This window comes from Rana temporaria, chromosome 2 (genome assembly GCF_905171775.1).
Source record: "Rana temporaria chromosome 2, aRanTem1.1, whole genome shotgun sequence".
NCBI lineage: Eukaryota > Metazoa > Chordata > Amphibia > Anura > Ranidae > Rana > Rana temporaria.
Genome location: NC_053490.1, coordinates 144,687,561 through 144,714,551, shown reverse-complemented (window position 1 = coordinate 144,714,551; position 26,991 = coordinate 144,687,561). Strand labels below are relative to the sequence as shown.

At 42.8% G+C, this 26,991-nt stretch overlaps 1 protein-coding gene across 1 annotated transcript in view; it reads right to left on the bottom strand.

Annotated features, from left to right (window-relative positions):
• Positions 1–336: 336 nt before the first annotated feature.
• LOC120928243 overlaps positions 337–26,991 on the bottom strand; it is a 140,913-nt gene continuing 114,258 nt past the window's right edge. The window contains exons 8-11 of the mRNA XM_040339351.1: positions 24,990–25,219; positions 21,539–21,603; positions 17,023–17,168; positions 337–570 (exon numbers count right to left, since the gene is read on the bottom strand). Of these exons, the coding sequence (XP_040195285.1) occupies positions 337–570; positions 17,023–17,168; positions 21,539–21,603; positions 24,990–25,219 (675 nt within the window). The remainder of the gene's footprint in view (positions 571–17,022; positions 17,169–21,538; positions 21,604–24,989; positions 25,220–26,991) is intronic.

The window sequence follows — 26,991 nt, the reverse complement described above, 5'->3', positions numbered from 1 at the left end:
GGTGGTAATGACACTGTCCCCTCCTGAGTGTTGAACATTGCACCCAGGTAGATTATCTGCTGTGTGGGTGCTAGTTGACTCCTTTCGGAATTTATTAGCCACCCTAGCTCTTTTAGGGACTGTAGAAGAATTTCCCGGTGACATACCAACTGATCCGGATTGCTTGCTAGGAGTAGTGGAATATCCTCAAGCCCCTTTCCCGCAGGGGAACCAAAGCGGATATTAGTATCTTGGTGAACACCCTGGGAGAGGTGCACAGACCGAAAGGCAGGGCTTGAAACTGTAGGTGGGTCCATCCCACTGCAAATCTCAGACATTTTTGAAATGCAGATAGAATTAGAACGTGTAGGTACGCATCCTGCAGAAATCATCCAATCTTATGTCTGGACTGCCTGAATAATCCTTTGCAGGGACTCCATTTTGAAGCTTTTTGGGGCAGATATACCGGCTGAGCCTCTGAAGGCCTGTCACAGGCCTCCACCCACCTATCCTCTTTGGGACCAGAAATAGGGTGGAGTAGACGCCTGCGAAGCGCTCTGCCAAGGGAACCAGAACAGCCGCCCCCTGAGGCTGAAGTGACATTAGGAAGTTTTACAGAGCTTGAGCCCTTGGCGGAGAGGATGGAATCTGTTCCTTTGAAAGAATCCCGAGGTGGGGGATGAGAGAAATTCCAAAGGTGCCCCCATTGAACTGTAGACAGAACCCAGGGGTCCTGACAGCATGTGGTCCAGACTGGGACAAAGAACTTTAGCCTGGCTCCCACCGGGAGTGCCTGGGCTACTCTGGCGTCAAAAAGACTGCTTCTGCTCCTGTGGAGCCGGAAAGGTCCTTCATCTTCCTGTTCAAAAGAATGTCTGAGTACCTTTCCAAGGTCTTTTGTTGTCTCTGGGCTGTCTTGACTGCCTAAATCTATTGGATTTGTCTGGCGAAATCTAGAGGACCTGCCTCTGAATCTTCGCATCCTTCTGTCCTGGGGAAGCACACCGGATTTCCCTCCTGACAGCCTGGAGATAGCTTTAACCGTTTTGTCTCTGAATAGTGCTTTTCCACTGAATGGGATTTTGCACCAATTTTGTTTGGAGAATAAGTCAGCCAGCCAATCTTCCAGCCAGAAGACCCTCTTCACCATTACTGAATGCAACATGGATCTTGCAGAGCATCTGATCGTGTCAATGGCCGCCACCCTGACAAAGTCTGCTGACAATCTAAGTTCTTCCAAGGCTTTAATTATATCCTCCTTGGGGACATCCTGACGCAAAGCCGTCTCAATATTATATGTCCAAGATCTTATGGCATTTGATACCGATGTGAGGGCGATAGCTGGCTTACATGCTGCTCCCGCGGCTAAATAGCTCCTCTTCAGCTCCAGGTTGGTTCGCATGCCTAGAAGGTCTTTTGAAGGAAGCGGAATCCTCCATTGGTAAAGCACGCTCTTTTTTTTTTTTTACGAGTCGCACCACCGATGCGTCTACCACTGGCATAGATTCTGTTAATGGGTATAGTTTATTGAACCAGCCCCATGAAAGTTTTCTATCAGTCTTTGCCCATTCATTCTGAATGACCTGGCTAATGTCGCCTCAACAAGAAGAGAACCTGCCTCCCTTTTAGGATGGGAAGGAACTCGTAGACTCTTGGGGAGGCTCTTCTGCGTCTTTTCAGGTGACTGCAGTTTTGACTGCCTGGAAGAACAGCCTTACCAAGGAGAGACTGAAGCCAGAAGGTTGACTCCTCTGAAGAGTCTACAGGTGGTGAATCTCTAGCTGGTCAGCCTGACAGTGGCAGAGGTGTACTGACTGCTGCAGGACCAGGGAGATTAGGTTCTGTATCCTGAACCTGGGACAACTGCTGAAGTGGTTGAGCGGGGACCCAAGTCGCAAGCTCGGAGAAGGAGTCCTTCATTGTTCACTTGAGCAGGTCAACAGCGTGCTGATTTTCTAGCTCGCAGCCGGACTCATAGTCCATAAAACAGTCCTTACAGACCACTCTGTCTGGTAGTGGTGTGGCCCCACCTGTCCAGCATTTCTTCTTTGTATAGGTCCTAGGAGAGTGGGAAGGATCTTGTCCTCTGGATCTTGATCTCTCTGATCTATGACGTGAAGAATGAGACCTGCGGTCTGATCTGTCGTCATCACGTTGTCTTGAAGATTTTCTGGACCTCTTGGAGTGGGCAGGGCCACGGTGTAAGGAACTCACATTAGACAGTGAGCGCACTTTTTTTCTTTTTTTCAATACTCACATATAGTTGGTCACATACCTAATAGGGGTGCGAGGATCTTTGTTTGCAAGATAAATGACTAATTGCGAAGTTAGGCAAAAGGATCAGCTGCGGAAATTTAGTAAGAAAGGGAAAAAAAAAAAAAAAGGAACTATGGAGTTTTTTTGTTTTTTTTTTAAATAACATACATTTATTTTAATTATTTTATCTAGCACCATTTTTTTTGTTTTTTTTTGAGAATAAACACAAAAAGGTAGCTACCACAGAGCAGCATCAGTGAAACCTAGCAGGGCACAGCTGAGGAGACTCTGACAGCTAACCCTGAATCTGAACTTAACTAGGCTCAGGTGGATGGGCTAATAATCCCATAAACCACCATTGCAAAGTGACTCTGGAAGAAAAAGGGCAAATCTGGCCCCTCTTCCAGAATCCAAGATGGCCGCAGTGATGTCGAGTGATATACAAAACAAAGCAAAACAAAAACTGTAGCCCACCTCTGATTTCGGGGGAAACAATCAACAACTGCAAGCCTGTCAGGATAAAAGGCACCTGCCCCATCAAACTGACCGGACTTAAAGGGAGCATCACAAAAAATAAAACAACAAGCACACCCTTTTTTTTTTTTTTTTTAAAAGGAGACCTAACAGGCAAGTTAAAGGAAGGAAGGGATGGGAGAGGGGAGAGACAAAAAAATAATAATATATGCCTAAAAATAAAATGGAAACCACCAGCCTGGAAAGATGTGAGCTGATCCTTTTGCGACTCCACTGCATTCATCATGGATGCGATAGCAGACTTCGTTCCTAAGCGGAAACTCTGCGAAATGACCCCAACAGATCCACAGAGGGGTCTCCCAGACTTATTAGCGCTAAGAGCGGCCCAAGAACAGGGACTGCGCACGGGAAAGGCTAAACCCGGCGGACGCTGCCGACTGCAGAGGTATGGACATACATCTACTCTTCACCAGCACAAGAAGGTATGAGGGAAAAAAGGAGAATGTTGGGGGAGGGGCTATGCCTTTAATTTATTCTATTCACTAGCCCTGAAGGAGGAGTTGAGGCGGAGCTCTATCACAAGTATGCTGCCATGGAGGCACCAGGAAAAACCAAACTGTTTCTACTAATTACTAGTATAATATATTTCCCCCCCAAAAATGCCAGAAGAGTACATAAACCCCCAAAATGACTCAATTTTGAAAAGCGAAAACCCCGGGGTGTAATAATTTTTTGCCACTATTTTTGGAACTTAAAGCAGTATTAAACCCAAAACCAAAAATGTTTGATATTGCAGCTTACCAATCATTAGATGTGATGGTTGCACCAGTTTTCTTTGGCTTTTCCCCTCTGTTTTCACCTGGTGATCTGGCCAGTAACACATGTTAACTTATTATTGAGACACTACTCTGGATGAAAGAGGCACAGCAGACAGTAGCATTGACATTTTGGGGGGGTAGTGTTAAATGTATTAGCAGATTTAGAATCACTAACAAATGAAATCCTAGCTTCAGCTCACACTTTATATGCCGCAAACATTTTTTCCCTTTTTGGATAAAGCATTTGGACAAATAAATAAAAGGTGATCTTTTTAATCACCCAGCCAGTATTAAAGTGGAGTTCCACACAAAAATTGAACTTCCGCTTTTCAGAACCCTCCCCCCTCCGGTGTCACATTTGGCACCTTTCAGGGGGAGGGGGGTGCAGATACCTGTCTAAGACAGGTATTTGCACCCACTTCCGGGCATAGACTCCAGTGGGAGTCACGCCAATTCGCCCCCGCTGTCTCCTGGGAAACACACTGGTCCCAGGAGAGAGCGGGGACTAGTGAGGGCGTGCCACGCTACTCGCGCATGCGCATTAGGGAACCGGGCAGTGAAGCCGCAACGCTTCACTTCCTGATTGCCTCACTGAGGATGGCGGCGGGGCAGCCGAGACACATCGCGGGTGCACTGGACAGGTAAGTGTCCACTTTTTTAAAAGTCGGCAGCTGCAGTATTTGTAGCTGCTGGCTTTTAAAAAAAAAGAAAAATCCGGGGGGACCTCCACTTTAAGTGATTTGTCTGATCCATGTAAATTAATACATTTTGCTGGAGAGCTGGAGATTTTCGAATAACAGCAGACTTATGCTGCGTACACACGATTCGGCTTTTTACCCGGCCAAATTACATCGGAATTCCATCTGAGAAAAAAAGAACATGTTCTATATCTAAACTCCGATGGAATTCATCGGAATTTCCGATGAAAAAACTCAGATGGGGCTACACACGATCGGAATATCCGATGAAAAAAGTCCATCTGACCTTTCCATCAGAAATTCCGATCGTGTGTATGCGACATTAATGTCTGGATTACCAGATGAAAATATAAGAAAGAAAGAATAAAAAGGGAAACTTAAGCCTAGTACACAGAGGCCGAATGGCGAGTGACATAGTGCACACGAAAAAATGTATTACCCAATTATTTGGTAAAATATAAAAGATGAGGTTGCCACAAGTAAATAGATTTCAAACATGTCAAACTTTAAATTGCTCACAAACATGAAATAGCAACAAACTTTAGTGGCCCAAATTGTCCATAGGCAATGCTTTAAAAGAACTTACAGGTGTAGCCACTAGCCAGTAGCTGGCTAGCGTTGCCTGCATATTCAGGAGATGCTCTGCAGTGTTACCACAGTGAGAATGTGTCCTTCTAGTGCCTAGCCCAGACTCTATGTCATCATATCCTGAAATCAGGGTGAATGAGAACTAAGAAGGGAGCAAAGCATCTTGGGACATGTAGCCCAAGGAGTCAAGTTCTATATTCAGTTGGACTGATGGCCTACAAATCCCAGTCGGCTGGGGAAGTAGAACAGAATGCTGGGAGAGGTAATAAAAAGCCTGTGTGGGGACAGAATTGCTCTCTTGGGACAACGGCCTGGATCTGCAAGCACTGACTCTGTGTTAGACTGGGCTGCGGCCGAGTTAATGCTTGCATTGTTAGACTGTGCAACAGGGAGGAAGAGAGACATTGTGAGCGGGTGCGGGAGCATCCACTGCCAGCCACTTCTGGTCATTCAGCAGCAACCTGAAGGCTGCTCTTATCATATCCATGCCATATTCAGCTGGGGCAGTGGTGCAGTGCAACATGAGGTAGAGAGCCATCCCTTGGGTCAGGTTTGGCTGAGGTCTGTTGTGGAGCCTCCCATACCCCTTTTGACGCCAAAGGTCACTGGGCCTGGTGAGCGGGCACTTCTTCATATAACTAAGGACACTGTATGCAGACACTGTAGTCTTGTTTCTCTGACTAAACCTATAGGAGAACTTTGCACTAACAATACTATTTACTGAGCAGCGACAGTGTTCACCCTGCTTGCCAGGACACCACAAGCATACCTTACATCACCCTGCTTTTTAGGACACTTCAAGCAGATCATTAAAGAGCTAGCTCAAGACTCAAGGCCTTTCTTTTCCATCATTTTGGCGGTTTATCCACTCTTCTGTAATTTTTTGGGGGGATATATTTCTGATAGACTACAACATAACATAATTGGTGCCATAAGGACCTTCATCAAGGACTCTATCTACTAAAAAGTATGGGTCTAAAGACATAAGGGTCATCATAACATTTGTACTCAGGGCCGACGCTACCATTAGGCAAACTAGGTAGTCGCCTAGGGCGCACTACCACCTAGGGCGCAGCCATGGCCTCTGTCCCGGTGAAGCACAAGGCTTGTTCTGACCTCTCCTTGCTCTCTTCTCTTAGTCGCTGTGAGTCCCATTCAGTGTCGGCTGTCCCCAGAAAAAAAATGCTGCAGGTGCCACCAGTCCCCTGATGTTTCCCTCCTCACTCCTCACTCCTCACTGTAATACCTGACAGCCCCAGGACGCTTTTGCTCAACCTGTCTCTCTGGTGCGGCCTGTGTCCTGCAGAGGGGCCGGGATGGGGCTTGTGGAGATTATGGGAGCATTGGAAAAGGTGCAGTGGCTATTAGCTGACCTCCCGGCAGGGGACACCAAAGAGTGGCTGGGTGGCGCTGGCGGGGACTCCTAATCAATTCTACCCTGGGATAACTCTGGAGTCTACAATATTTATTTTGATGGCCCTTGATTTGATGGTTTTCGCGCTGTTGATCTGTTATAATTTGGAGAATATTACCATTTGGTAAGGGAATTGACACACTTGATATCAAGGTGGTTTAGGACTTTTGCACATGGATTTTCACTTATTTTGTAAGTGGAATTGAATATTTGATTTTTGAAGCTTACCCTTTTATCATGCACAGGTTTAAATGATTTGTTCTGTGACACTTTACCACGTATTTTGATGCATATTGTGTATGAAGTATTTTATTTGAGTTATGATTATATACGACTTATTACGGAATTATTGATGTATTAGTTTTGCACACTTTTTGAGTAGTTATTTCTAGACTGGCATGATAACCAGAAATCTAGCATTTTCCTGGAGAGATCTCTAGTGGCAACCACCATATGTCTCTTATGACATTACGATTTTTGAGTAGTTATTTCTAGACTGGCATGATAACCAGAAATCTAGCATTTTCCTGGAGAGATCTCTAGTGGCAACCACCATATGTCTCGTATGATATTCAGATTTAATTAAGATATAATTGACAAGGCAGGTGAAAAAGTCAGGCGATGGGTATGAAGGTTATATACATTGCCTGTGCTGCGCTATATTTTATCAGAGGAGTTAAAGACACATTGCCACCTTGGCCATCAAGGGCAAATTGACAGTGTCAACCCCTCCCCTTGTCACAGAGGGGTTGATTTACTAAAACTGGAGAGTGCAAAATCTGGTGCAACTGTGCATGGTAGCCAAACAACGTCTAACTTCAGCTTGTGAATTTAGGCTTTGACAATAAAATCTGGGAGCTGACTGGTTTAATTTCATTGCATTCTCCACTTTAAGTAAATCAACCCCAGAGTGTCTGCTGGTGTTGAACAATAGAGGAAGTAGTGATGTCACTTGCATGGCAGTTCTCAGAACTAGCGACTGGCTGCTGAGCCTGGACACCATCACATGGGAGGAAGTCACAAGTGGGGTCAAGGGTTTATTGGCAAGGTGAGCCTAAGAGGGGACCCTTTACAAAGACACTGCTACTTTGCCCTGAATGTGCAAGGCTGCAACGTTTCTTTAAATTGAATTGCAATAAGCAGGTCACACTGAGGTACTAAAAGCTTATGATGGATACCAGTAAATGCAAAATACGTTTGTTACAAGAGATTTATTGTCATAATCCAGGGACATTAAAGGATCAAATCTCTGCAAGGTCAAGTAGACATTTAATCTCCTGCTGTGATATATCTTTACAATTATGCTATTAAAATTAAATGAATATATTAATTAAATTTGAAAGTGTTTTGAAATGTACAAGTCTTGGCTATTAATATTACCATCACATTGGTTTTAAAAATGTAGCATATTTTTTTGAATCAAAGTAAATCCAAGGTTAAGAATGCCTATTTCATTACATTGTTAACTACATATAAGAAGATAATTTCCTACTGAATACATTAACAGGTCAAATCGATAAAGGGAGCAGTAACACTAATTGCATTATTAATAATAATGTTGCATGTTCACAGTACTTTGTGCTAGAACGCTTTAAAGCAATCGCGAAAACAATTAAAATGATTCAAATTATATGTACAGTAATAGGTTTAACAAAATTGAAAGGCACCAACAGGATACTAAAAATGTGGAAATATACTGGAGAGGGCTTCCTTGGGTAGCATTTTTGCAATATATTTTGTTTTAAAACCTGCCAAGTGATCAACATTGTTTAAACTGGATGAGGATTAAAAGGCAACCCAGGTCGTACCTTTGTTTATCCTTCAGAGCACATTGGGAACCCCAAACCTAGACTGCTAAATATGTAAATTATTCGGTATGTCCCTCTCCCCCTTGGCTCCCTCAATGCAATATCTTATTTCCAATAACTTTGCAGCTCAGCTTCTGTGTGTTGGGTATAAGGTTCCTGTATGGGGCTTTACCATTTAAATAAAAAATGGAGGAAATACTATCTGCTAATATCAGGGACACTTTTCTATTTGTGCCTTGATTAATATAATTATTGATTGGAAGCAGTCTAATTAGCCTGGAGCCTAGAACTGTAGTGCTCTACCAAGTTGTGTGGAAAAGTCTAGAAACATTTGAGCTGCAATAGCCACAGCCAAAATAAAGACATTGGGGCAGATCCACAGAGAGAGTACGCCGGCGTATCTACTGATACGCCGGCGTACTTTCAAATTTCCTGCGTCGTATCTTTAGTTTGAATCCTCAAACCAAGATACGACGGCATCTGGGTTAGATCCGACAGGCGTACGGCTTCTTACGTCTTCGGATCGTAGATGCAATACTTCGGCGTCCGCTGGGTGGAGTTCGCGTCGTTTTCCGCGTTGGGTATGCAAATGAGCTATTTCCGACGATCCACGAACGTATGCGCGGCCGTCGCATTCTCTTACGTCGTCTCTAGTCGGCTTTTTCCGGCGTATAGTTAAAGCTGTTTTTTTGCGGCGTATAGTTAGACTTGCCATGTTAAGTATGGCCGTCGTTCCCGCGTGTCATTTGAAAATTTTTTTTTTTTGCTTTTTTTTTGCGTAAGTCGTCCGTGAATCGTAATGTAAGTAACTCACGTCTATGTTAAAAAAAATGACGTCCTAGCGACGTCATTTAGCACAATGCACGGCGGGAAATTTCGGGACGATGCATGCGCAGTTCATTCGGCGCGGGGACGCGCTTCATTTAAATGAAACACGCCCCCTAATCGTCGATTTGAATGCCGCCACCAGAGATAGACTACGCCGCCGTAACTTACGGCGCGAAATCTTCCTGGATTCGAACTAAAGCCAGGTAAGGTACGGCGGCGTAGCGTATCTCTGATACGCTGCGCGGGTGCAGATCGCTGTGGATCTGCCCCATTGTGACATTTACTATGTGTATTTTTTAAAGATGAACTCTGAACAACAAAAATTAAATAAATAAATAAAAAGATTAAAAAAGATGAACTCTGAACGGCTTACAAACAATTACGTGTGGGTGCCTCTGTATATTAAGGATTTAACTAATGCATGTTTAATCTTGGGGGATGTAATAGACTGCAACACAAATCAAAGTAATTTTAGTACTAACAATGGGACTCTGGCTTGAAATGAAAAATCATGTTGTTTTACTAATGTTATATAAGTACACTTTATATTAATCAGCGATGGTGGTAATATTATGTATGTGTAGTATGCTTTTGGATGAATAGTGAATTATGACAAATGGGGAATGGAAGGCATATATTGTATATCCCCAAATCATTTCACCTTCAATGGATTTATTTATATATTGTGTACTTAATGTTAGTACATTGCTTACACTAGCAGAAGCAAACACTGAAGTCTCACCATGTATCTGGGGAAGAACATTTTCTAATAAGCTCTCCTATTAAATATTTTATATAGCTCAGTGGCTTCTGGAAACCCTTCCAGCAGGATAGCATTAAGAAGCACTCATAAAATAAAGTAGATATACTATGCATGCATTCTTCAAGCACCATAGAAGGCATCCGTACTAAAAATATTTTTTCAGAGCAGTTTATTTTCTGGATCTCTCTTTGATCCACACATTAAAAATGAAAAACTCTGGTCACCAGGGAATGAGCCAGTCTAAGTCAGATATTTACTGTCGTCTGACCTTAGGGACGTATAAAATGTGTCACTATGACCCAATCTGTTTGATTTACCATAAGTATGAAGGTTGTGAACAAGCACAAGAATTCATATTTTATGTAGTCTGTTAAAATATTCCTCTACCTATAGTAGAGAAATCTTTTTTATTGTCTCATTCTACTGTGATTCTGACACTGGGGGCTATATGAAGTGTCATAAAATTCGGTAAGGCAGAAAAGGAAAACATTGCTCCCAAACAACTAGTACATCCGTCACAACTAAGTGTGGAGGGTGGCATGTGAAATAACCTTCTATAGTTCACTCAGATGCTCTTTATGACACTCTAGCCATTGATACACTGTGTCACCGACAATAATGCTGGTGGGAACTAGAAAAGTTTTTTTCCTGCAGGCTGAAACAGCTTGACATTTTCCCCAACTTTTATCAAAAACTTGTGGAGCTCAGCAAAGCTACCAGTTTGATGTGCACCAAAGACTGGAGAATGCCAACAAATAGCAGCTTTCACACGATTTCTTTGGCTAATTCAGTGTCAGTGTGCAGGCTGACCTCTTTTCAATCTCTTTATTAACCACTTCAGCCCCGGACCATTTTGTTAGTCAAAGACCAGGCCACTTTTTGCGATTCGGCACTGCGGCGCTTTAACTGACAGTTGCACGGTCGTACGACGTGGCTCCCAAACAAAATTGATGTCCTTTTTTTCCCCACAAATAGAGCTTCATTTTTCTATAATTGGATCACCTCTGCGGTTTTTATTTTTTGTGCTATAAACAAAAGTAGAGCGACAATTTTGAAAAAAATTCAATATTTTTTCCTTAGTTTAAGCCTATACGTATTCTTCTACATATTTTTGGTAAAAAAAATCGCAATAAGCGTATATATTGATTGGTTTGTGCAAAAGTTATAGGGCCAGATTCACAGAGGAGATACGACGGCGTATCTCCTGATACACCGTCGTATCTCCTGTCGTATCTATGCGGCTGATTCATAGAATCAGTTCTGCATAGATAGCCCTAAGATCCGACAGGTGTAATAGACTTAGGCCCCATACACACCATAGAATCTATCCGCAGATAAATCCCATCAAATGGGTTTCTGCGGATAGATTCTATGGTGTGTACACTCCGTCGGATATTTATCCGCGGAGAAATCTCCCCTGGGATGGATTTCCAGCAGATGGATATTTGCTGACATGCTCAACAAATCCATCTGCTGGAATCCATTCCAACGGATGGATCCGCTCGTCTGTACAGACTTACCGGATCCATTCGTCCAAAGGGATTCCCCGCACGCGTCGTAATGATTTGACGCATGCGTGGAATTCCTTATATGACAGCGTCGCGCCCGTCGCCGCGTCATAATAGCGGCGACGGCGAGACACGTCATCGGCAGAGGATTTCAGCGCGGATTTCAATGCGATGGTGTGTACACGCCATCGCATAGAAATCTTCTGAAATCCTCGAGAGGATTTATCCGCGGATACGGTCCGCTGGACCGTATCTGCGGATAAATCCTCTTGTGTGTATGGGGCCTTACACCGTCGGATCTTAGGATGCAATACTTCGGCCGCCGCTGGGGGGAGTTTGCGTCGTATTCCAGCGTCCGGTATGCAAATTAGCAGTTACGGCGATCCACAAAGGTTTTTCCCATCGTTACGTCGTCGCTAGTAATTCTTTCACTTCGCAAAGTTAGGCCTCCTTTAACATGGCTTAATTTTAGTCGAGCCATGTTAAAGTATGGCCGTCGTTCCCGGGTCGAATTTCAAATTATTTTTGTTTTGGCGTAAGACGTCCGGGAATACAAATGGACGCTACGCACGTCGCCGTTCTAAAAAATTACGTCACATCGCGCAAAGCACGGCGGGAATTTCAAAACTGAGCATGCGCAGTACGTCCGGCGTGGGAGCGCGCCTAATTTAAATGGTACACGCCCCATTTGAATTGGGCGGGCTTGCGCCGGACGTGTTTACGATACACCGCCACAAGTTTACAGGTAAGTGCTTTGTGGATCAGGCACTTACACTGAAAACTTGCGGCGGTGTAACGTAAACGGGTTACGTTACACGGCCGCAAATATTCGTGAATCTGGCCCATAGTGTCTACAAAATAGCGGATAGAATTATGGCATTATTATTTTTTTTTTACTAGTAATTGCGGCGATCTGCGATTTTTATCATGACTGCAACTTTATGGCGGACACATCGGACACTTTTGACACATTTTTGGGACCATTGTAATTTTTACAGCGAACAGTGCTATAAAAATGAACTGATTACAGTGAAAATGATACTGGCAGTGAAGGGGTTAACCACTAGGTGGCGCTGAAGGGGTTAAGTGTGCCTAGGGAGTGCTTCTAATGTGGGGGGTTGGGCTGTGTGTGACACTACAGTGATCACAGCCTTCAATTACAGGAAGCTGTGTACACTGTCCTGTCACTAGTAAGACTGGGGAAATGCTTGATTACATAAGCATTTCCCCCTTCTTCTTCACCGTGACACGATCGCGAGTATGCGCGAGACCCGCGGTCGATGCCACGGAGCTTGCGGTGGCACGCGTCCACAATTCCACGATCTTAAAGGGGACGTATATATACGTTCTTTTGCCTGCCCGTGCCATGCTGCAGACGTATATCTGCGTGCGGAGGGGTGCCAAGCGGTTAAAAGGAATGTATAGTGGTATTTGTATATATTTTTTTCTTTAAAAAATTGCAATGATTTTGTTTACTTTTAGTCATGTAAATATGACGTTTTTCATATTAAAGCGGGATTCCGGGCATAATTTTTTATTTTTTTTGCAAGCTAAAATGAATCCCATTAAATAGTCCCTAAAACATATTAATAGCTCCCCAATCATTCCAGAAATCATTGCAAACACTTGCCTTATATCCTCCAGCTCATGTTGTGGCCGTATCCATCATATGTGTAGGCATGTGAAGCCCAGTTCTTTTTTCTTCCTGGTTTTCAGGGAGAGGTGCAAAATGGGAGATTTTTAGGCACAGTAATGCCCAGAGAGACTCCTGGGAAATGAGTGTCATCATTTCCCAGGAGGCAATGGGGTCTTAGGAAAGGAAGTTGAACCACCTAGGACCAGGAACTGGGCAGATTACAAATTATGCCTAGTAACAGCCAGATAGAAGTGAGTAAGACATTTTTTTTTTTTTTACATTAAAGGCAAGCTGTTGATAGAAAGTTCATTTTTAGGGTGGAACTCCGCTTTAATATTCTAAATTCTCATTTTGAGCTGTAGACTTACATTTTGTAGACTGTCTGATTTGTTTTTAAATACAAAAAATGCTATTGTTAACATACATCAATAGCTCAAGCTGATATTTACACTTTATTTTGTTTATTATATTGCCTTTATCCCAAAATGAACAACATTGTTTAAAAGGTGTTAGCTGGAGTTTGGCTTCAATCTACTTTTGTATTTAAATCTGTTAGTACATCTAACACTCCCCTCTCCCCAGACTGTCCAAAAGTGTTTCTGTTGCTCCTTCATCCAGAGTGGAGGCACTCTAATACAGAAGGTGTATTACTGGTCAGATCGCCATGTGAAAATAGAAGGAAAAAAAAACCTTGAAAAAAAAAAAAAAACATGAATGCAGACACCACATCTAATGATTGGTAAGCTGCAGATTGAAAAACACTAAAATCAAAATAACAAATGTCAAAGATTTTGTAGCTAAGTGATTGGTTTCTTCTTTTGCTAGTGTATCTAAAATCAAAACTTTTTTGTTTTTATTTTTGGATAGAATAGGAACAGTTAGAACCCCTGTCAATTTTTTACTGCCTTCTGCGCCCCTACGGGGGACCAGAAGTAAGTCAATATTGATAATTTAGCTTTTTTCATCAAAAAATCTTTCAATGAGGACAGTTTTTCAAATGACAACTACTAAGAGGGTATTTCCCTCACTTTGGGGAAATTTCCTTCATTTCTTTTTCAGTTTACAAGACAGAAAGTGAAAGGAAATCCCCCCAATGGGATGGAGATGGCAAACAAATCTGAAGTGGATTTTAATCCTTTCCTACTCTCCCTTAAATAAAATAAAAACAGTTTGGGGATTTAGATACACTTTAAATGCCTCCCGCCCATGTTTTTGTAAAATGATGGGCGGGCGGGCGGCAACTCTATTTTTCCGGGAGGATGTCATATGATGTTCTTCCTAGAATGGGCCGTGCTCCGGCATGATCTGTCACCCACTGTGTCTATCGAACAGTTGATCAGTGTACTGGCCCACTCACTGCCACTCACGTGACCACTGTAAAACCAATAACAGGAAATCACATTCATTCATTGTAAACAATTAGTGTTGCTACCTGTAATTGGCCACAGTGATCACATGGTACAGACAGGGCCAATCGCAACCCATCTGTACCATGTGATTAACTGTGGCCAATTACAGCTAATCACAACAATAGATAGTGTCTATACACGGTCATTCAGTCAAAATATTTGCTTATAGCAGTGAAACTCACTGCTATGAGCAAACATAGTATATAAATAAAAAAATCATGATCAATTCCCCAGAGTGGTACAGTGTTACCATGGTAACACTTTATTGGTCTGGTCACAGTATGTAAATATTATATCTATAAAAAAAAGAAAAGAAAAAAATTAAAAACATTTTTTTTTTAACATTCTGTTACCAGTCAGTGTCCCTGGTCACCGCTACCCCTATATTATGGTACTGCACTGGTGATAGTATGTAAAAAATGTGTTTCTTACTTTTCCAAAACTGTGACCAAATAAAATTACAACTTCAAAAAATGTGCAATGCCTCTTACTAAATACCTAAGACTGTCTACTTACCAAAAAGGTCATTTGGGGGATATTTGTAAAGTCCTGGTGTTTTTGGGTCTCAGTACATCAGGATTGATTGATTTTCAGATATACAGTATCTCACAAAAGTTAGTACATCCCTCGCATTTTTGTAAATATTTTATTATATCTTTTAATGTGACAACACTGAAGAAATGACACTGTGCTACAATGTAAAGTAGTGAGTGTACAGCTTGTATAACAGTGTACATTTGCTGTCCCCTCAAAATAACTCAACACACAGCCATTAATGTCTAAACCGCTGACAACAAAAGTGAGTACACCCCTAAGTGAAAATGTCCAAATGTCACCCAAAGTGTCAATATTTTGAGTGGCCACAATTATTTTTCAGCACTACCTTAACCCTCTTAGGCATGGAGTTCACCAGAGCTTCACAGGTTGCCACTGGAGTCCTCTTCCACTCCTTCATGACAACATCACAGATCTGGTGGATGTTAGAGACCTTGCGCTCCTCCGCCTTCCGTTTGAGGATGCCCCACAGATGCTCAATAGGGTTTAGGTCTGGAGACATGCTTGGCCAGTCCATTACCTTTACCCTCAGCTTCTTTAGCAAGGCAGTGGTCATCCTGGAGGTGTGTTTGGGGTCTCTATCATGTCGGAATACTTCCCTGTGGCCCAGTCTCCAAAGGGAGGGGATCATGCGCTGATTCAGTATGTCACAGTACATGTTGGCATTCATGGTTCCCTCAATGAACTGTAGCTCCCCAGTGCCGGCAGCACTCAGGCAGCCCCAGACCATGACACTCCCACCACCATGCTTCACTGTAGGCAAGACACACTTGTCTTGGTACTCCTCATCTGGTTGCCATGCAGTGTGTGGCGTATGGTATGAGCACTAACAGGCTGACCAGCCCACCCCTTCAACCTCTGCAGCAATGCTGGCAGCACTCATACGTTTATTTTCAAAAGAAAACCTCTGGATAAGATGCTGAGCATGTGCATTCAACTTCTTTGGTCGACCATGGCGAGGCCTGTTCTGAGTGGAACCTTTCCTGTTAAACTGCTGTATGACACCATGCTGCTGCTCAGTTTCTGGGTCTTGGCAATATTCTTATAGCCTATGACGTCTTTATGTAGAGCAACAATTCATTTTTTTCAGATCATCAGAGAGTTCCTTGCCACAAGGTGCCATGCTGAACTCCAGTGGCCAGTATGGGAGAGTGAGAGCGAGAGGTGCCATGTTGAACTTCGTGACCAGTATAAGAGAGTGAGAGTGATAATACCAAATTTAACACACCTGCTCCCCATTCCCACCTAAGACCTTGTAACACCAACGAATCACATGACACTGGGAGGGAAAATGGCTAATTGGGCCCAATTTGGACATTTTCACTTGGGGGTGTACTCACTTTTGTTGCCAGCGGTTTAGACATTAATGGCTGTTTGTTGAGTTATTTTGAGGGGACAGCAAATTGACACTGTTATACAAGCTGTCATTTATTCAGTGTTGTCACATGAAAAGATAGAATAAAATATTTTACAAAAATGTGAGGGGTTTACTCACTTTTGTGAGATCCTGTATATACCATAGTTTGTGAACTCCATAACTTTCCTACAGGCCAACTAATAAAAAACAATTTGGGTTATTTTCATCAAAGAAATGTAGCAGAATACAGTTCTGCCTAAATTTATGAAGAAAGATTATTTATTTGCACATTTTGTTAACAGAAACAAAGAAAAAAGCTTATTTTTTCAAAATTTTGGGTCAATTTTCATTTAGCAAAAAAAAAAAAAAAAAACCTGTGGTGATTAAATACCACCAAAGAAATCTCTATTTGTGGTGATCAATTACCCCCAAAGAACACTGTATTTGTGTGAATTTTTTTTATAAAAATGTCATATGGGTACAGTGTTGCATGACCGCGCAATTGCCATTCAAAGTACGAGAGCCCTGAAAGCTGAAAATTGGCCTGGGCAGGAAGGGGGTGAAATAACCATGTATTGAAGTGGTTAAAGAAAGTAATGAGGTTTAATGAGGAATAGCTGAAGCCTCGTACACACGACCGAGGAACTCGACGGGCGAAACACATTGTTTTCCTCGTCGAGTTCCTTGTTAGGCTGTCGAGGAACTCGACAAGGCAAGTTTCTCCATTCCCGTCGAGGAAATAGAGAACATGCTCTCTTTTTGGCTTGTCAAGTTTCTCGACAGTTTCCTCAACGAAAATGTACACACGACCGGTTTCCTCGGCAAAAAAATATTTCCCAGCAAGTTTCTTGCTGTTTTTTGCCGAGAAACTCGGTCGTGTGTACGAGGCTTAAGAGCAGCAAGTAAGATATGTGAGGCTATTGTAACTTACTTTTATTGTTCCGCTGTCCTGTACTTGATGAAAAAAATCATCAATGTTGGGAACCATATGAAAATCTGGTTCAGCTGACTGCATATATGTAATACCGTCATTGGCGGATTCCAGTGAAAAGGTAATTTTTTCTGTAACAAACAGAGCTGAAATAAGAATAAAAAACAAGGATTACCATTACAGAAAATGTAGACTTCCAACCAAACAAACATTATGCACTTAAATGTACAAACATATTTGTTGTACGTTTCTATTGTTTTTCATAAGATCTACTCAAGCCCTCGATAAGTGAATATGTTCCTGTAGCAAACTCAACAACCAGACTAATTAGCCATTTATATGCATCATGAATTCTAGGATTCATGGGAATATCAGCATTTCAGTATCTACATAAAGTATTTGTTTCTCCTATTGGAACTCAGAATCATTAAATGGTATACAGTATGCACAGCACCAGCTAGTGTCAGAGAGGGTCACAACTCTAGGGTAGCATGGGATACCAATTTATGCTTGCCAATCTACTTGCAGTATAAGAGCACAGAAAGTAGCAAAGCCACTTGTGAATTCTGCATGCTTGTATTTTTCTGCACCTCAGGAACTGTGAGAACTTTGTAGATCCCAAAAAAAGTAATGCCCCGTACACACATCCGGTTTTCCATCTGAAAAACTCAGATGAGAGCCTTTGGCCGGGAATCCCGACCGTGTGTATGCTCCATCTGACTTTTTCCTACTGGAAAACTGGCGGGAAAAAAAGAGAGCAGGATCTTTTTTTTCCCCAACAGGAAAAAATCCTAGCGGAAAAACTGTTCGTCTGTATGGAATTCCGACGGGAAAAAAATGCTCGGAAACAATTTGGCGCATGCTCGGAAGCATTGAACTTCTTTTTCTCGCCTCGTCGTAGTGTTGTACGTCACTGCGTTCTTAACGCTCGAATGTTCAGAGAACTTTTGTGTGTCCGTGTGTATGCAAGGCAGGCTTGGGAGGAATTCCATCTGGAAAACAATCTTTTTTTCCTGACGGGAAAACCGCTCGTGTGTACGGGGCATAAGGGCTTGTTTAGGCTTGCATTTTGGGGGTGGAAAAACCAGGTTGTTGCGCTGCACTTTAACCAATCCCCAACTTCCCACCTCAAGTTTCAATGGCAGCCAGACAGGGGTATGTCCATGCAGTGGTTGTGATGCTTTGCTTAAAAAATTATACCCCATCGCATTCGGAAAGCAGTATGGCAGCTAAATGCGACCCACTTAAGCAAATATGGCTGTGCCCCAGTGGTGCAATATTACAAAATACACTATACTACCAAAAGTATTGGGACACCTGCCTTTACACACATGAACTTTAATGGCATCCCAGTCTTTGTCTGTAGGGTTCAGTATTGAGTTGGCCCACCCTTTCCAGCTATAACAGCTTCAACTCTTCTGGGAAGGCTGTCCACAAGGTTTAGGAGTGTGTCTATGGGAATGTTTGACCATTCTTCCAGAAGCACATTTGTTAGGTCAGGCACGGATGTGAACGAAAAGGCCTGTCTCCCAGTCTCTGCTCCAATTCATCCTAAGGGTGTAATATCAGGTTGAGGTCAGGACTTTGTGCAGTCCAGTCAAGTTCCTCCACCCCAAACTCACTCATCCACGTCTTTATGGACCTTGCTTTGTGCAGTCATGTTGGAACAGGAAGGGGCCGTCCCCAAACTGTTCCCACAAAGTTGGGAGCATGAAATTGTTCAAAATGTCTTAGTATGCTGACACCTTAAGGATTTCCTTCACTGGAACTAAGGGGCCAAGCTTAAACCCTTTGAAAAAAAAACCACACCATAATCCTCGTCCACCAAATGATTTGGATCAGTGAACAAAGCAAGGTCCATAAAGACATGGATGAGTGAGTTTGGGGAGGAGGAACTGGACTGGCCTCAACCCAATACAACACATTTGAGATGAATCTGTGTGAAGACTGTGAGCCAGGCCTTCTTGTCCACATCAGTGCCTGACCTCACAAATGTACTTCTGGAAGAATGGTCAAACATTCCCATAGACACACTCCTAAACCTTGTGGACAGCCTTCCCAGAAGAGTTGAAGCTGTTATAGCTGCAAAGGATGGGCCAACTCAATATTGAACATTACAGACTAAGGCCTCGTACACACGACCGAGGAACTCGTCGTAAATGAAACATTGTTTTCCTTGACGAGTTCCTTGTTAGGCTTGTGGAGAAACTTGACAAGCTTTCTTTGCGTACACACTGTCAACCAAATCTCCTCGTTCTCAAACGCAGTGATGTACAACACATACAACGGCAGGGGAAATTCGATTTCACTGGCACAACCCTTGGGGCTGCTTTTGTTAATCTCATGTTACTGCGTGTTAAGTAAAAGTTTGGTAAGAAACAATTTGCACTTTTCAGACTGTTACAGCGTGACAAATGTGTTATCTCCATTACAAACGCTTCTTTTACTGAAGGTGCGCTCCCGTCTCATACTTTATTCTGAGCATGCATGAGTTTCTTAGCATACACACGAACGTGTTTCTCGTCGAAAACCAGCCCGACGAGGAACACGAGGAAATTGAGACTCCCGTTGAGGAAAAAGAGAACTTGTTCTCTTTTTTTCTCGTTGAGTTCCTCGACAGTTTCCTTGATGCAAAACATACACACGACCGTTTTCCTCGGCAAAAAAGCTCTGCCACCAAGTTTCTTGATGGATTCTGTCGAGGAAAACGGTCGTGTGTACGAGGCCTAAGACTGGGATGCCATTAAAGGTCCTGTGCATGTAAAGGCAAGCGTCCCAATACTTTTGGTAATATAGTGTAGGTGATCTGTCACCTGCTCACCGCCTGTCAGGCGCCTCTTAAAAGTGATCCACTTTCATTCAAAGTGATTTTCAGAGGTACGACAATAACATCAGCATGCTTATACATAGCCTGGGTATCTTTGTGCACAAAGGGGGTTGTTTTTTCTGTAAAACTGCAATTGAATTTAAAGGGCTCAGTGTGGATATAAGTACTGCTTTTTCAAATTCCTTTTTAATAAAACGCAGTTTTAGTAATTAAATACCATAGTGTAACAACATGGGCAGGATTTGAGACTAGACACCATAAGATAATTGCTGTAACTCCCGCTTTGTAGCTCCCACTGTCTCCTTTGAGTATAATAATTTTTTTATAAAGAATTCTCATAAAGACCAATGAAAGTCTCAGAAATAATGGTTTCTTCTCTTTTTGATCTGAAACATTCATACTCTTTTGAATTAAAATCCATATATCTGTGCAGAATCCAGAACCTGAGATGGCCTGAAAATTTGCTAAAACTGCTCTACTACCAAAGATCTGATTTATTGTCCTTAAACTGAGATTTATTAGAATAATTCCTCAACTCACCATGTGACCCTTCTTTGTTGGAATATGGTCGTTTTCTGTCAATAAAAAATGGCTATTTCTCTAGGTATAATGATATCTGTAGCTTTTTTCCTCAAACTGCCTTCATATGTGGCAATTTATTTTGTGTTGAGGAAAACCGTGTTCTCTAAATAATACAATGCTCGCTGGGATGAGAAAAATTAAGAAAACAGCCTTGCTTCCTCTAAAACTGCACCTTCTATTCAAAGGGCCCCAAGTACAGTATATATTTCTTTTTTCTATACCTAAAACCAGAGCTTTTTTCCTCAGAAAATAGGTGCAGGAACTCAACCACGACCCGTTCAGATTTCACAAACAGTAGAAGGGTCTTAAAGGGGCATTAAATACCAGAATTGCATTACATACAGAGTGCAGAGTTCAGGGGGGTTACACACAGAGTGCAGAGCTGTCACCTGCAAACACAGAAACCAGACTTCTGTGTTTACAAGTGATTGTGGTGAGCAGGCACCAAAGGGTCTGAGCCAGAGGTGGTGGAACTGAGTTCCCCCAAGTTCCCCCTGAAAAAAAGCCCTGCCTAAAACGTATTCCCAAATCTCATTGCATATTATATCAGTAAAATTAACACTATGTAATACCGCTGACCCATTTAGTGGCTATTAAAGAGGAACTGTAGTTTGCTCACATAGTTTGTAATAAAAACATCTTTGCCATTCTGAAGCTTCCCTCCAACTGCTTTGTATATTATTTTATATATACTGTGATTCTGTACTTGCCAAAAATGGCTGCAGAAATCTCCCTCCACTAAGTCTGGCTGCATCCATTTTAACCGTGGGCAGCTGAAGCTGCTGCTTGTTCACTTCCTGGATATACACAGACACACGCCTCCAGCTCTGCAGCTCTCATTAGCCCTCTTATGACTCATCCCCCCTCCCTTCCTTGCAAACTCACAAGAGTGGGAGAGAGAGAGAGAGAGAGAGAGAGAGAGAGAGAGAGAGAGCTGTGCATGTTGTCATAAGCCTAGGCTAATGACCAGACAAGAAACAGGAAGTGGGCTGTATTAAGGTATTTAGTGGCAGTATGCAAAGTTAAAACAACAAGGGAGATTCAATAGATATAAAGATGAAAAAATGAATAAAGGTCCACTTTAACGTTTTAATTAACAGCACTTACATCCATATGAAATCAAGTGATTTGATAGAGATGTTATATAATCCTTTGTATTCACTTTCTCCAGCCTTGAAGAAGTAAAACAGACAAAATAATCAATAAAAAGGAAATTATGTACATAAATAGATAAAGTACATTTTTACAATGTCTGTTTCTTTTAATTTAGGAATAAACTGTAGCAAAAGCAGATTAAGTAAGCCGAATGCCACGAGAGCAGTACTACATAGGTCCTTAAAGGGGTTGAAAAAGGTCGTTTTTTATTTTCTAAATTGGTTCCTTTAAGCTAGTGCATTGTTGGTTCACTTACCTTTTCCTTCGATTTCCCTTCTAAATGTTTTTTTTCTTTGTTTGAATTTCTCACTTCCTGTTTCTCCTCAGTAAGCTTTCCACCATCATCCGAGTGGTGGAAAGTCATTTAGAACACCTTACTGAGGAGGAACAGGAAGTGAGAAATTCAGACAAAGAAAAAAAAACATTTAGAAGGGAAATTGAAGGAAAAGGTAAGTGAACCAACAATGCACTAGCTTAAAGTAACCTATTTAGAAATTAAAAAACAAACCTTTACAACCCCTTTAAGGCCTCATGCACACTGGGTGTGTTTATGGCTTCAGATTTTTTATTTATTTTTTCCTGCCGCTAAACTCCACTGCATGTTATCCTATGTGTTTTTAGCAGCGTTTTGTGGCAGGAGATTTTAGTGGCAGAAAAAAAAAACACTGCCAGCGTGTTCTGGAGCAGCAGCATTTTGGCAGAAAAAATGCTGACAGCTCCAACACTCTCCTAAACTCTGCTTTGCCCAGCGTTTCTTTTTTCTAAGCAAAGGCCGCCAGCATCCTTAGCAACCAGTGAATAGCTGGTTGTTAAGGAGCGGGCGGCAAGCCGGCTGTGACATCCTTAACAACAGAAAAGTCATCAGCTGTCAGAGGGGTTCCCCACTGACAGCTGAACGTAAAAAAAATTATTGACGGAAATAATTTGGTGTAAAAAACACCAAAATATTTTTTTTTTTAAATAAATATGGCGTCCCCCTCAAAATCCATACTTGGTTCTTATACAACCATGCAGCCTGGCAGGCTAGGAAACGGGGGAGACCAGCTTGTGCCCCCCCTAAACTATACCAGGCAACATGGGGGGGTGCTTTTCCCCCCAAAAACCCCTGGTTCCCATGTTGATGAGGATAAGGGGACCTTTCCCCACAACCTTGGCCTGGTGGTTGTGGGGGTTGGGGGGATTGGCTTATTGGAATCCGGAAGCCCCTTTAACAATGGGACTTCCAGATCCCAGGTCCCCTTCATGTGTCAAAAAGTAAATAACTATACACACAGTCCTTTATAAAAAAGCCAAAAACAATGTCTCTCAATTTAGATCCATTGTCAATCAAGATGAATGCCGGGTTGCTGACCTTTAAAAAAAAAAAAAAGCCTGCACCCGCCAAAGGCTACCACCATTTGACAGCTCCGCCACCCAGGGCAAGCTGGGTCGAAGATGTCACGGGGGAGAGGCTGCCCGTGATGTCACTGGGTGGTAGTCTTTGTCGGGTGCAGACCCCTTTTTTCTTTTGGGTTGGTGGCTGGCGATGTGGGGATGATTGCAGTGAAGTTCTTCAAGTCTATGTCTGTTATGTGAAGAAAAAAAAAATCACTGCTACTCCCGAACAGCCTAGGTGAATAAACAATAAGGCTAGGTTCACACATATGCAAATTGGATGCGTTTTGAACCAGATCCAATTCCCATGACATGTGAAAGAACATTGCTTTCTATTGTTCCTGTACATAAATGTGCGTTGCACCCGGGTTGGGGATTCAGTGCGAATTGAAAATTAGTCCTGTCAGTTTTCTGAGCAATGCGGTCCGTTTCAGGTGTGAATTCAGGCCCACTGACTTCTATGGGAACGCTTCTGAATCGCACATGTCATTCAGTTGTGAACAGGATAAAATCCTAAGCTGATTCTGATGTAAACCTGACCTTATACTGATGCAATCCTGACTAAAAACTGACCTGAAATGCAGAAAAAATACTTTGCCAATTAGCTGTGAAAACTGAGCTTCAATTCGCACCACGCATGTGTAAACCCAGCCTAAGGAGCAGCCTCAGCCTACATGTCTCCATCACACCACACACCCTAATGCATTTTGCCCTGGCCACCAGGGCTTAGTCATGTCGCCTCATTCTCTAAGACACAGGGATATACTTTCACCTTTGCTTTGAGCAATGCCAAAAGCTATATACCAGGACACTATGTCTGTTATGTGGTTCCAAAAAAAGAGGGACACCAATGGTTTCAGTGGGTTAGTAGGGGACTCTGGCCCTGTACACACAGCCGGGAATCCCGTCAGGAAAAAAACATTGGTTTTCCTGACGGAGTTCCTGGCAAGCTTGCCGTGCATACAGATGGCCATTCAAAAGAACAGCCATTATTTTGAATTGCAAGAACGAGATGCCGTCGTGCCATCTTGCTACACCCCACACTAAACTTGTATGCTACCGCGCATGCGTCAAACTCTTATCGAGCATGCGCGGGTTTACCTGGGACAGGTAAGCATACAGACGACCGGTTTTCTCAGCAGGAAACACTCTGCCGGGAAACGTGATGATAAAATAGAGAGCAGGGTTCTCCATTTTGCCCATCGGGATTCTCGGCTGTTTTCCTGTCGGGAAAACTGCTAAGGAGCATACACACAGCGTGCCCAAATGCTCTCCTGGCAGTTTTCCTGCCGGGAAAACCGATCATATGTACGAGGCTTCAGAGTTGGCATCAGACACCAACCATAAAAGGGCATTGTAACGTTATTTGGAGGGTTCTTTTACCATACAACAAGAAACAGTTACTGCAGGTAGGATAATGGGGAAGGAGGTGGGGGGGGATGTAATTAATTTTGGTGCAACTCATTAGGGTGCAATGGTCTTTCATGACACTCAGGCCTCGTACACACGACCGAGTTTCTCGGCAAAAACCAGCAAGAAACTTGCTGCGAGATATTTTTTTGCCGAGGAAATCAGTCGTGTGTACATTTCCGTCGAGGAAACTGTCGAGAAACTCGACGAGCCAAAAAGAGAGCAAGTTCTCTATTTCCTTGACGGGAATAGAGAAAATTGGCTTGTCGAGTTTCTCGACGGCTTCACAAGGAACTCGACGAGGAAACGATGTTTCGCCCGTCGAGTTTCTCGTGTGTACGAGGCCTTACTCTGGCTTGATTACCTAGACAAGCTTGGCAAAACATGTGCATTTATTATCAACAAAATCCAGGTATGCAGTAACACAGACTTAACTGTCAACTCAGTAAATTCCAAAATCAATCTATTAAATATTTATTCCCATCCGGCTGCCACTCAGAAAAGCCTGAGAAATTCAAGATTATCTTCAATTATGTATACCAGAACTACACTTATACTGCAGTTCTATTACAAAGGAGTGAACTATAATACAGTATCCATGTTCTCTTGTACTACTTACTCTTCTCTTAGAGTGTTCAGGGCTTTAATATCTTCAGAACTGTGAAGAGTTGTAGGTGGAGAGTCATCACTGTGTTTTTCTTCAAATTCTCTTTCTTTAACTTCATTTTTATCTTCAGCTTCCTTTGTTAAAATCTCAATTTTTCCATCAGTTTCCTCCGGTGTATGGGTCTTGATGGTATCCATAATCATAAATTGAAATAGTTTCTGGCTTTTCACACAACAAAATAGCTAGTGGCAAAAATATATACAGTTTATGTTTATAATAACAATTTAAAATTTACATTACAGCAGCAGACAAAGTATAATGTGTCCCTCTCCAGACACAGCAGCTGTCACGATAACTTCGAGGAAATAATCACATCAACATGATACTGAATTGATATCGTTTCTGGTTTTCCACTCAACAAAATAGCCGGGGGCACAAAAAGAAACAACACACAATAATGATTATGTTTAGGACAATGGCAAAATGAGTCCCTCTCCAGAAACAGCAGCCTAGAGAACATCAAGCAAATAATCACATGAATAAAACTCCCCCTGTAAAATTACTGATCCATCCAGAGAATCTCTTGTGTCACCTAGGCAGTCATTAGATACAGTAGAGGAATAAGAGACAAATCTAAGTAAACAGCTCAGACACAGGGAAAAATTGTTCTATGTACTTAGTACACAGTTTGCAATAAGATTATTGAGAACATTTGTTAAAGCGGTGTTCTGCCCAAAAAAATAAATAAATAAAAACAGCAGCTACAAATACTGCAGCTGCTGGCTTTTAATAAATGAACACTTACCTGACCTGGAGTCCAGCAATGTCGCCACCCGGAGCTGATGTTTACATCAGCTGTCGGGTGCTGCCGCCACCATTGCGGGTACTCGGCAGTGTAGCCTTTTGGCTTCACGCCGGAAACCCTACTGTGCATGCACGAGGCCCGCCCCTATCCCCTCCTGGCCAGGGGAGGGAGGAGTGATCCCAGCGCTGACGTCAGGGGCCGCTGCCCGGACTCCCAGAAGTGGGAAAGGATACCTGTCCCCCACCCCCCAAAGGTGTCAATTGTGGCACCGGGGGGGGGGGGGGGTATTCGATGAGCAGAAGTTCTACTTTTGGGTGGAACTCCGCTTTAACTAATCCTAATCACATACACTATAGTGTCAAAAGTCTTAGGCTTTACATGCACATGAACCTTAATGGCATCCCAGTCTTAGTCCGTAGGGTTCAATATTGAACTGGCCCACCCTTTGCAGCTATAGCAGCTTCAACTCTTCTGGGAATGCTGTCCACAAGGTTTAGGAGTTTGTCTATGGGAATGTTTGACCATTCTTCCAGAAGCGCATTTGTGAGGTCAGGCACTGATGTGGACAAGAAGGACTGGCTCACAGTCTCCACTCTAATTAATCACAAAGGTGTTCTATCGGTTTGAGGTCACCACTCTGTGCAGACCAGTCAAGTTCCTCCACCCCAAACTCGCTCATCCATGTCCTTATGGTCCTTGCTTTGTGTGGTGGTCCAAATCATTTGGTGGAGGGGGGATTATGATGTGGGGTTGTTTTTCAGGTGTTGGGCTTGACCCCTTAGAGAAGGGAACTCTTAAGGCGTCAGCATACCTAGACATTTTGGACAATTTCATGCTCCAAATCTTGTGGGAACATTTTGGGGATGGCCCCTTCCTGTTCCAACATTCCAGCAAGGTCCATAAAGACTTGAAAGAGCGAGTTTGGGGTGGAGGAACTTGACTGGCCTGCACAGAGTCCTGACCTCAACCCAACAGAACACCCTTGGGGTAAATTAGGCAAGGCCTTCTAGTCCAACAACAGTGCCTGACCTCACAAATGTGTTTCTGGAAGAATGGTCAAACATTCCCATAGACACACTCCTAAACCTTGTGGACAGCCTTCCCAGAAGAGTTGAAGCTGTCATAGCTGCAAAGGGTGGGCCAACTCAATATTGAACCCTATGGACGAAGACTGGGATGCCATTAAAGTTCATGTGTGTGTAAAGGTAG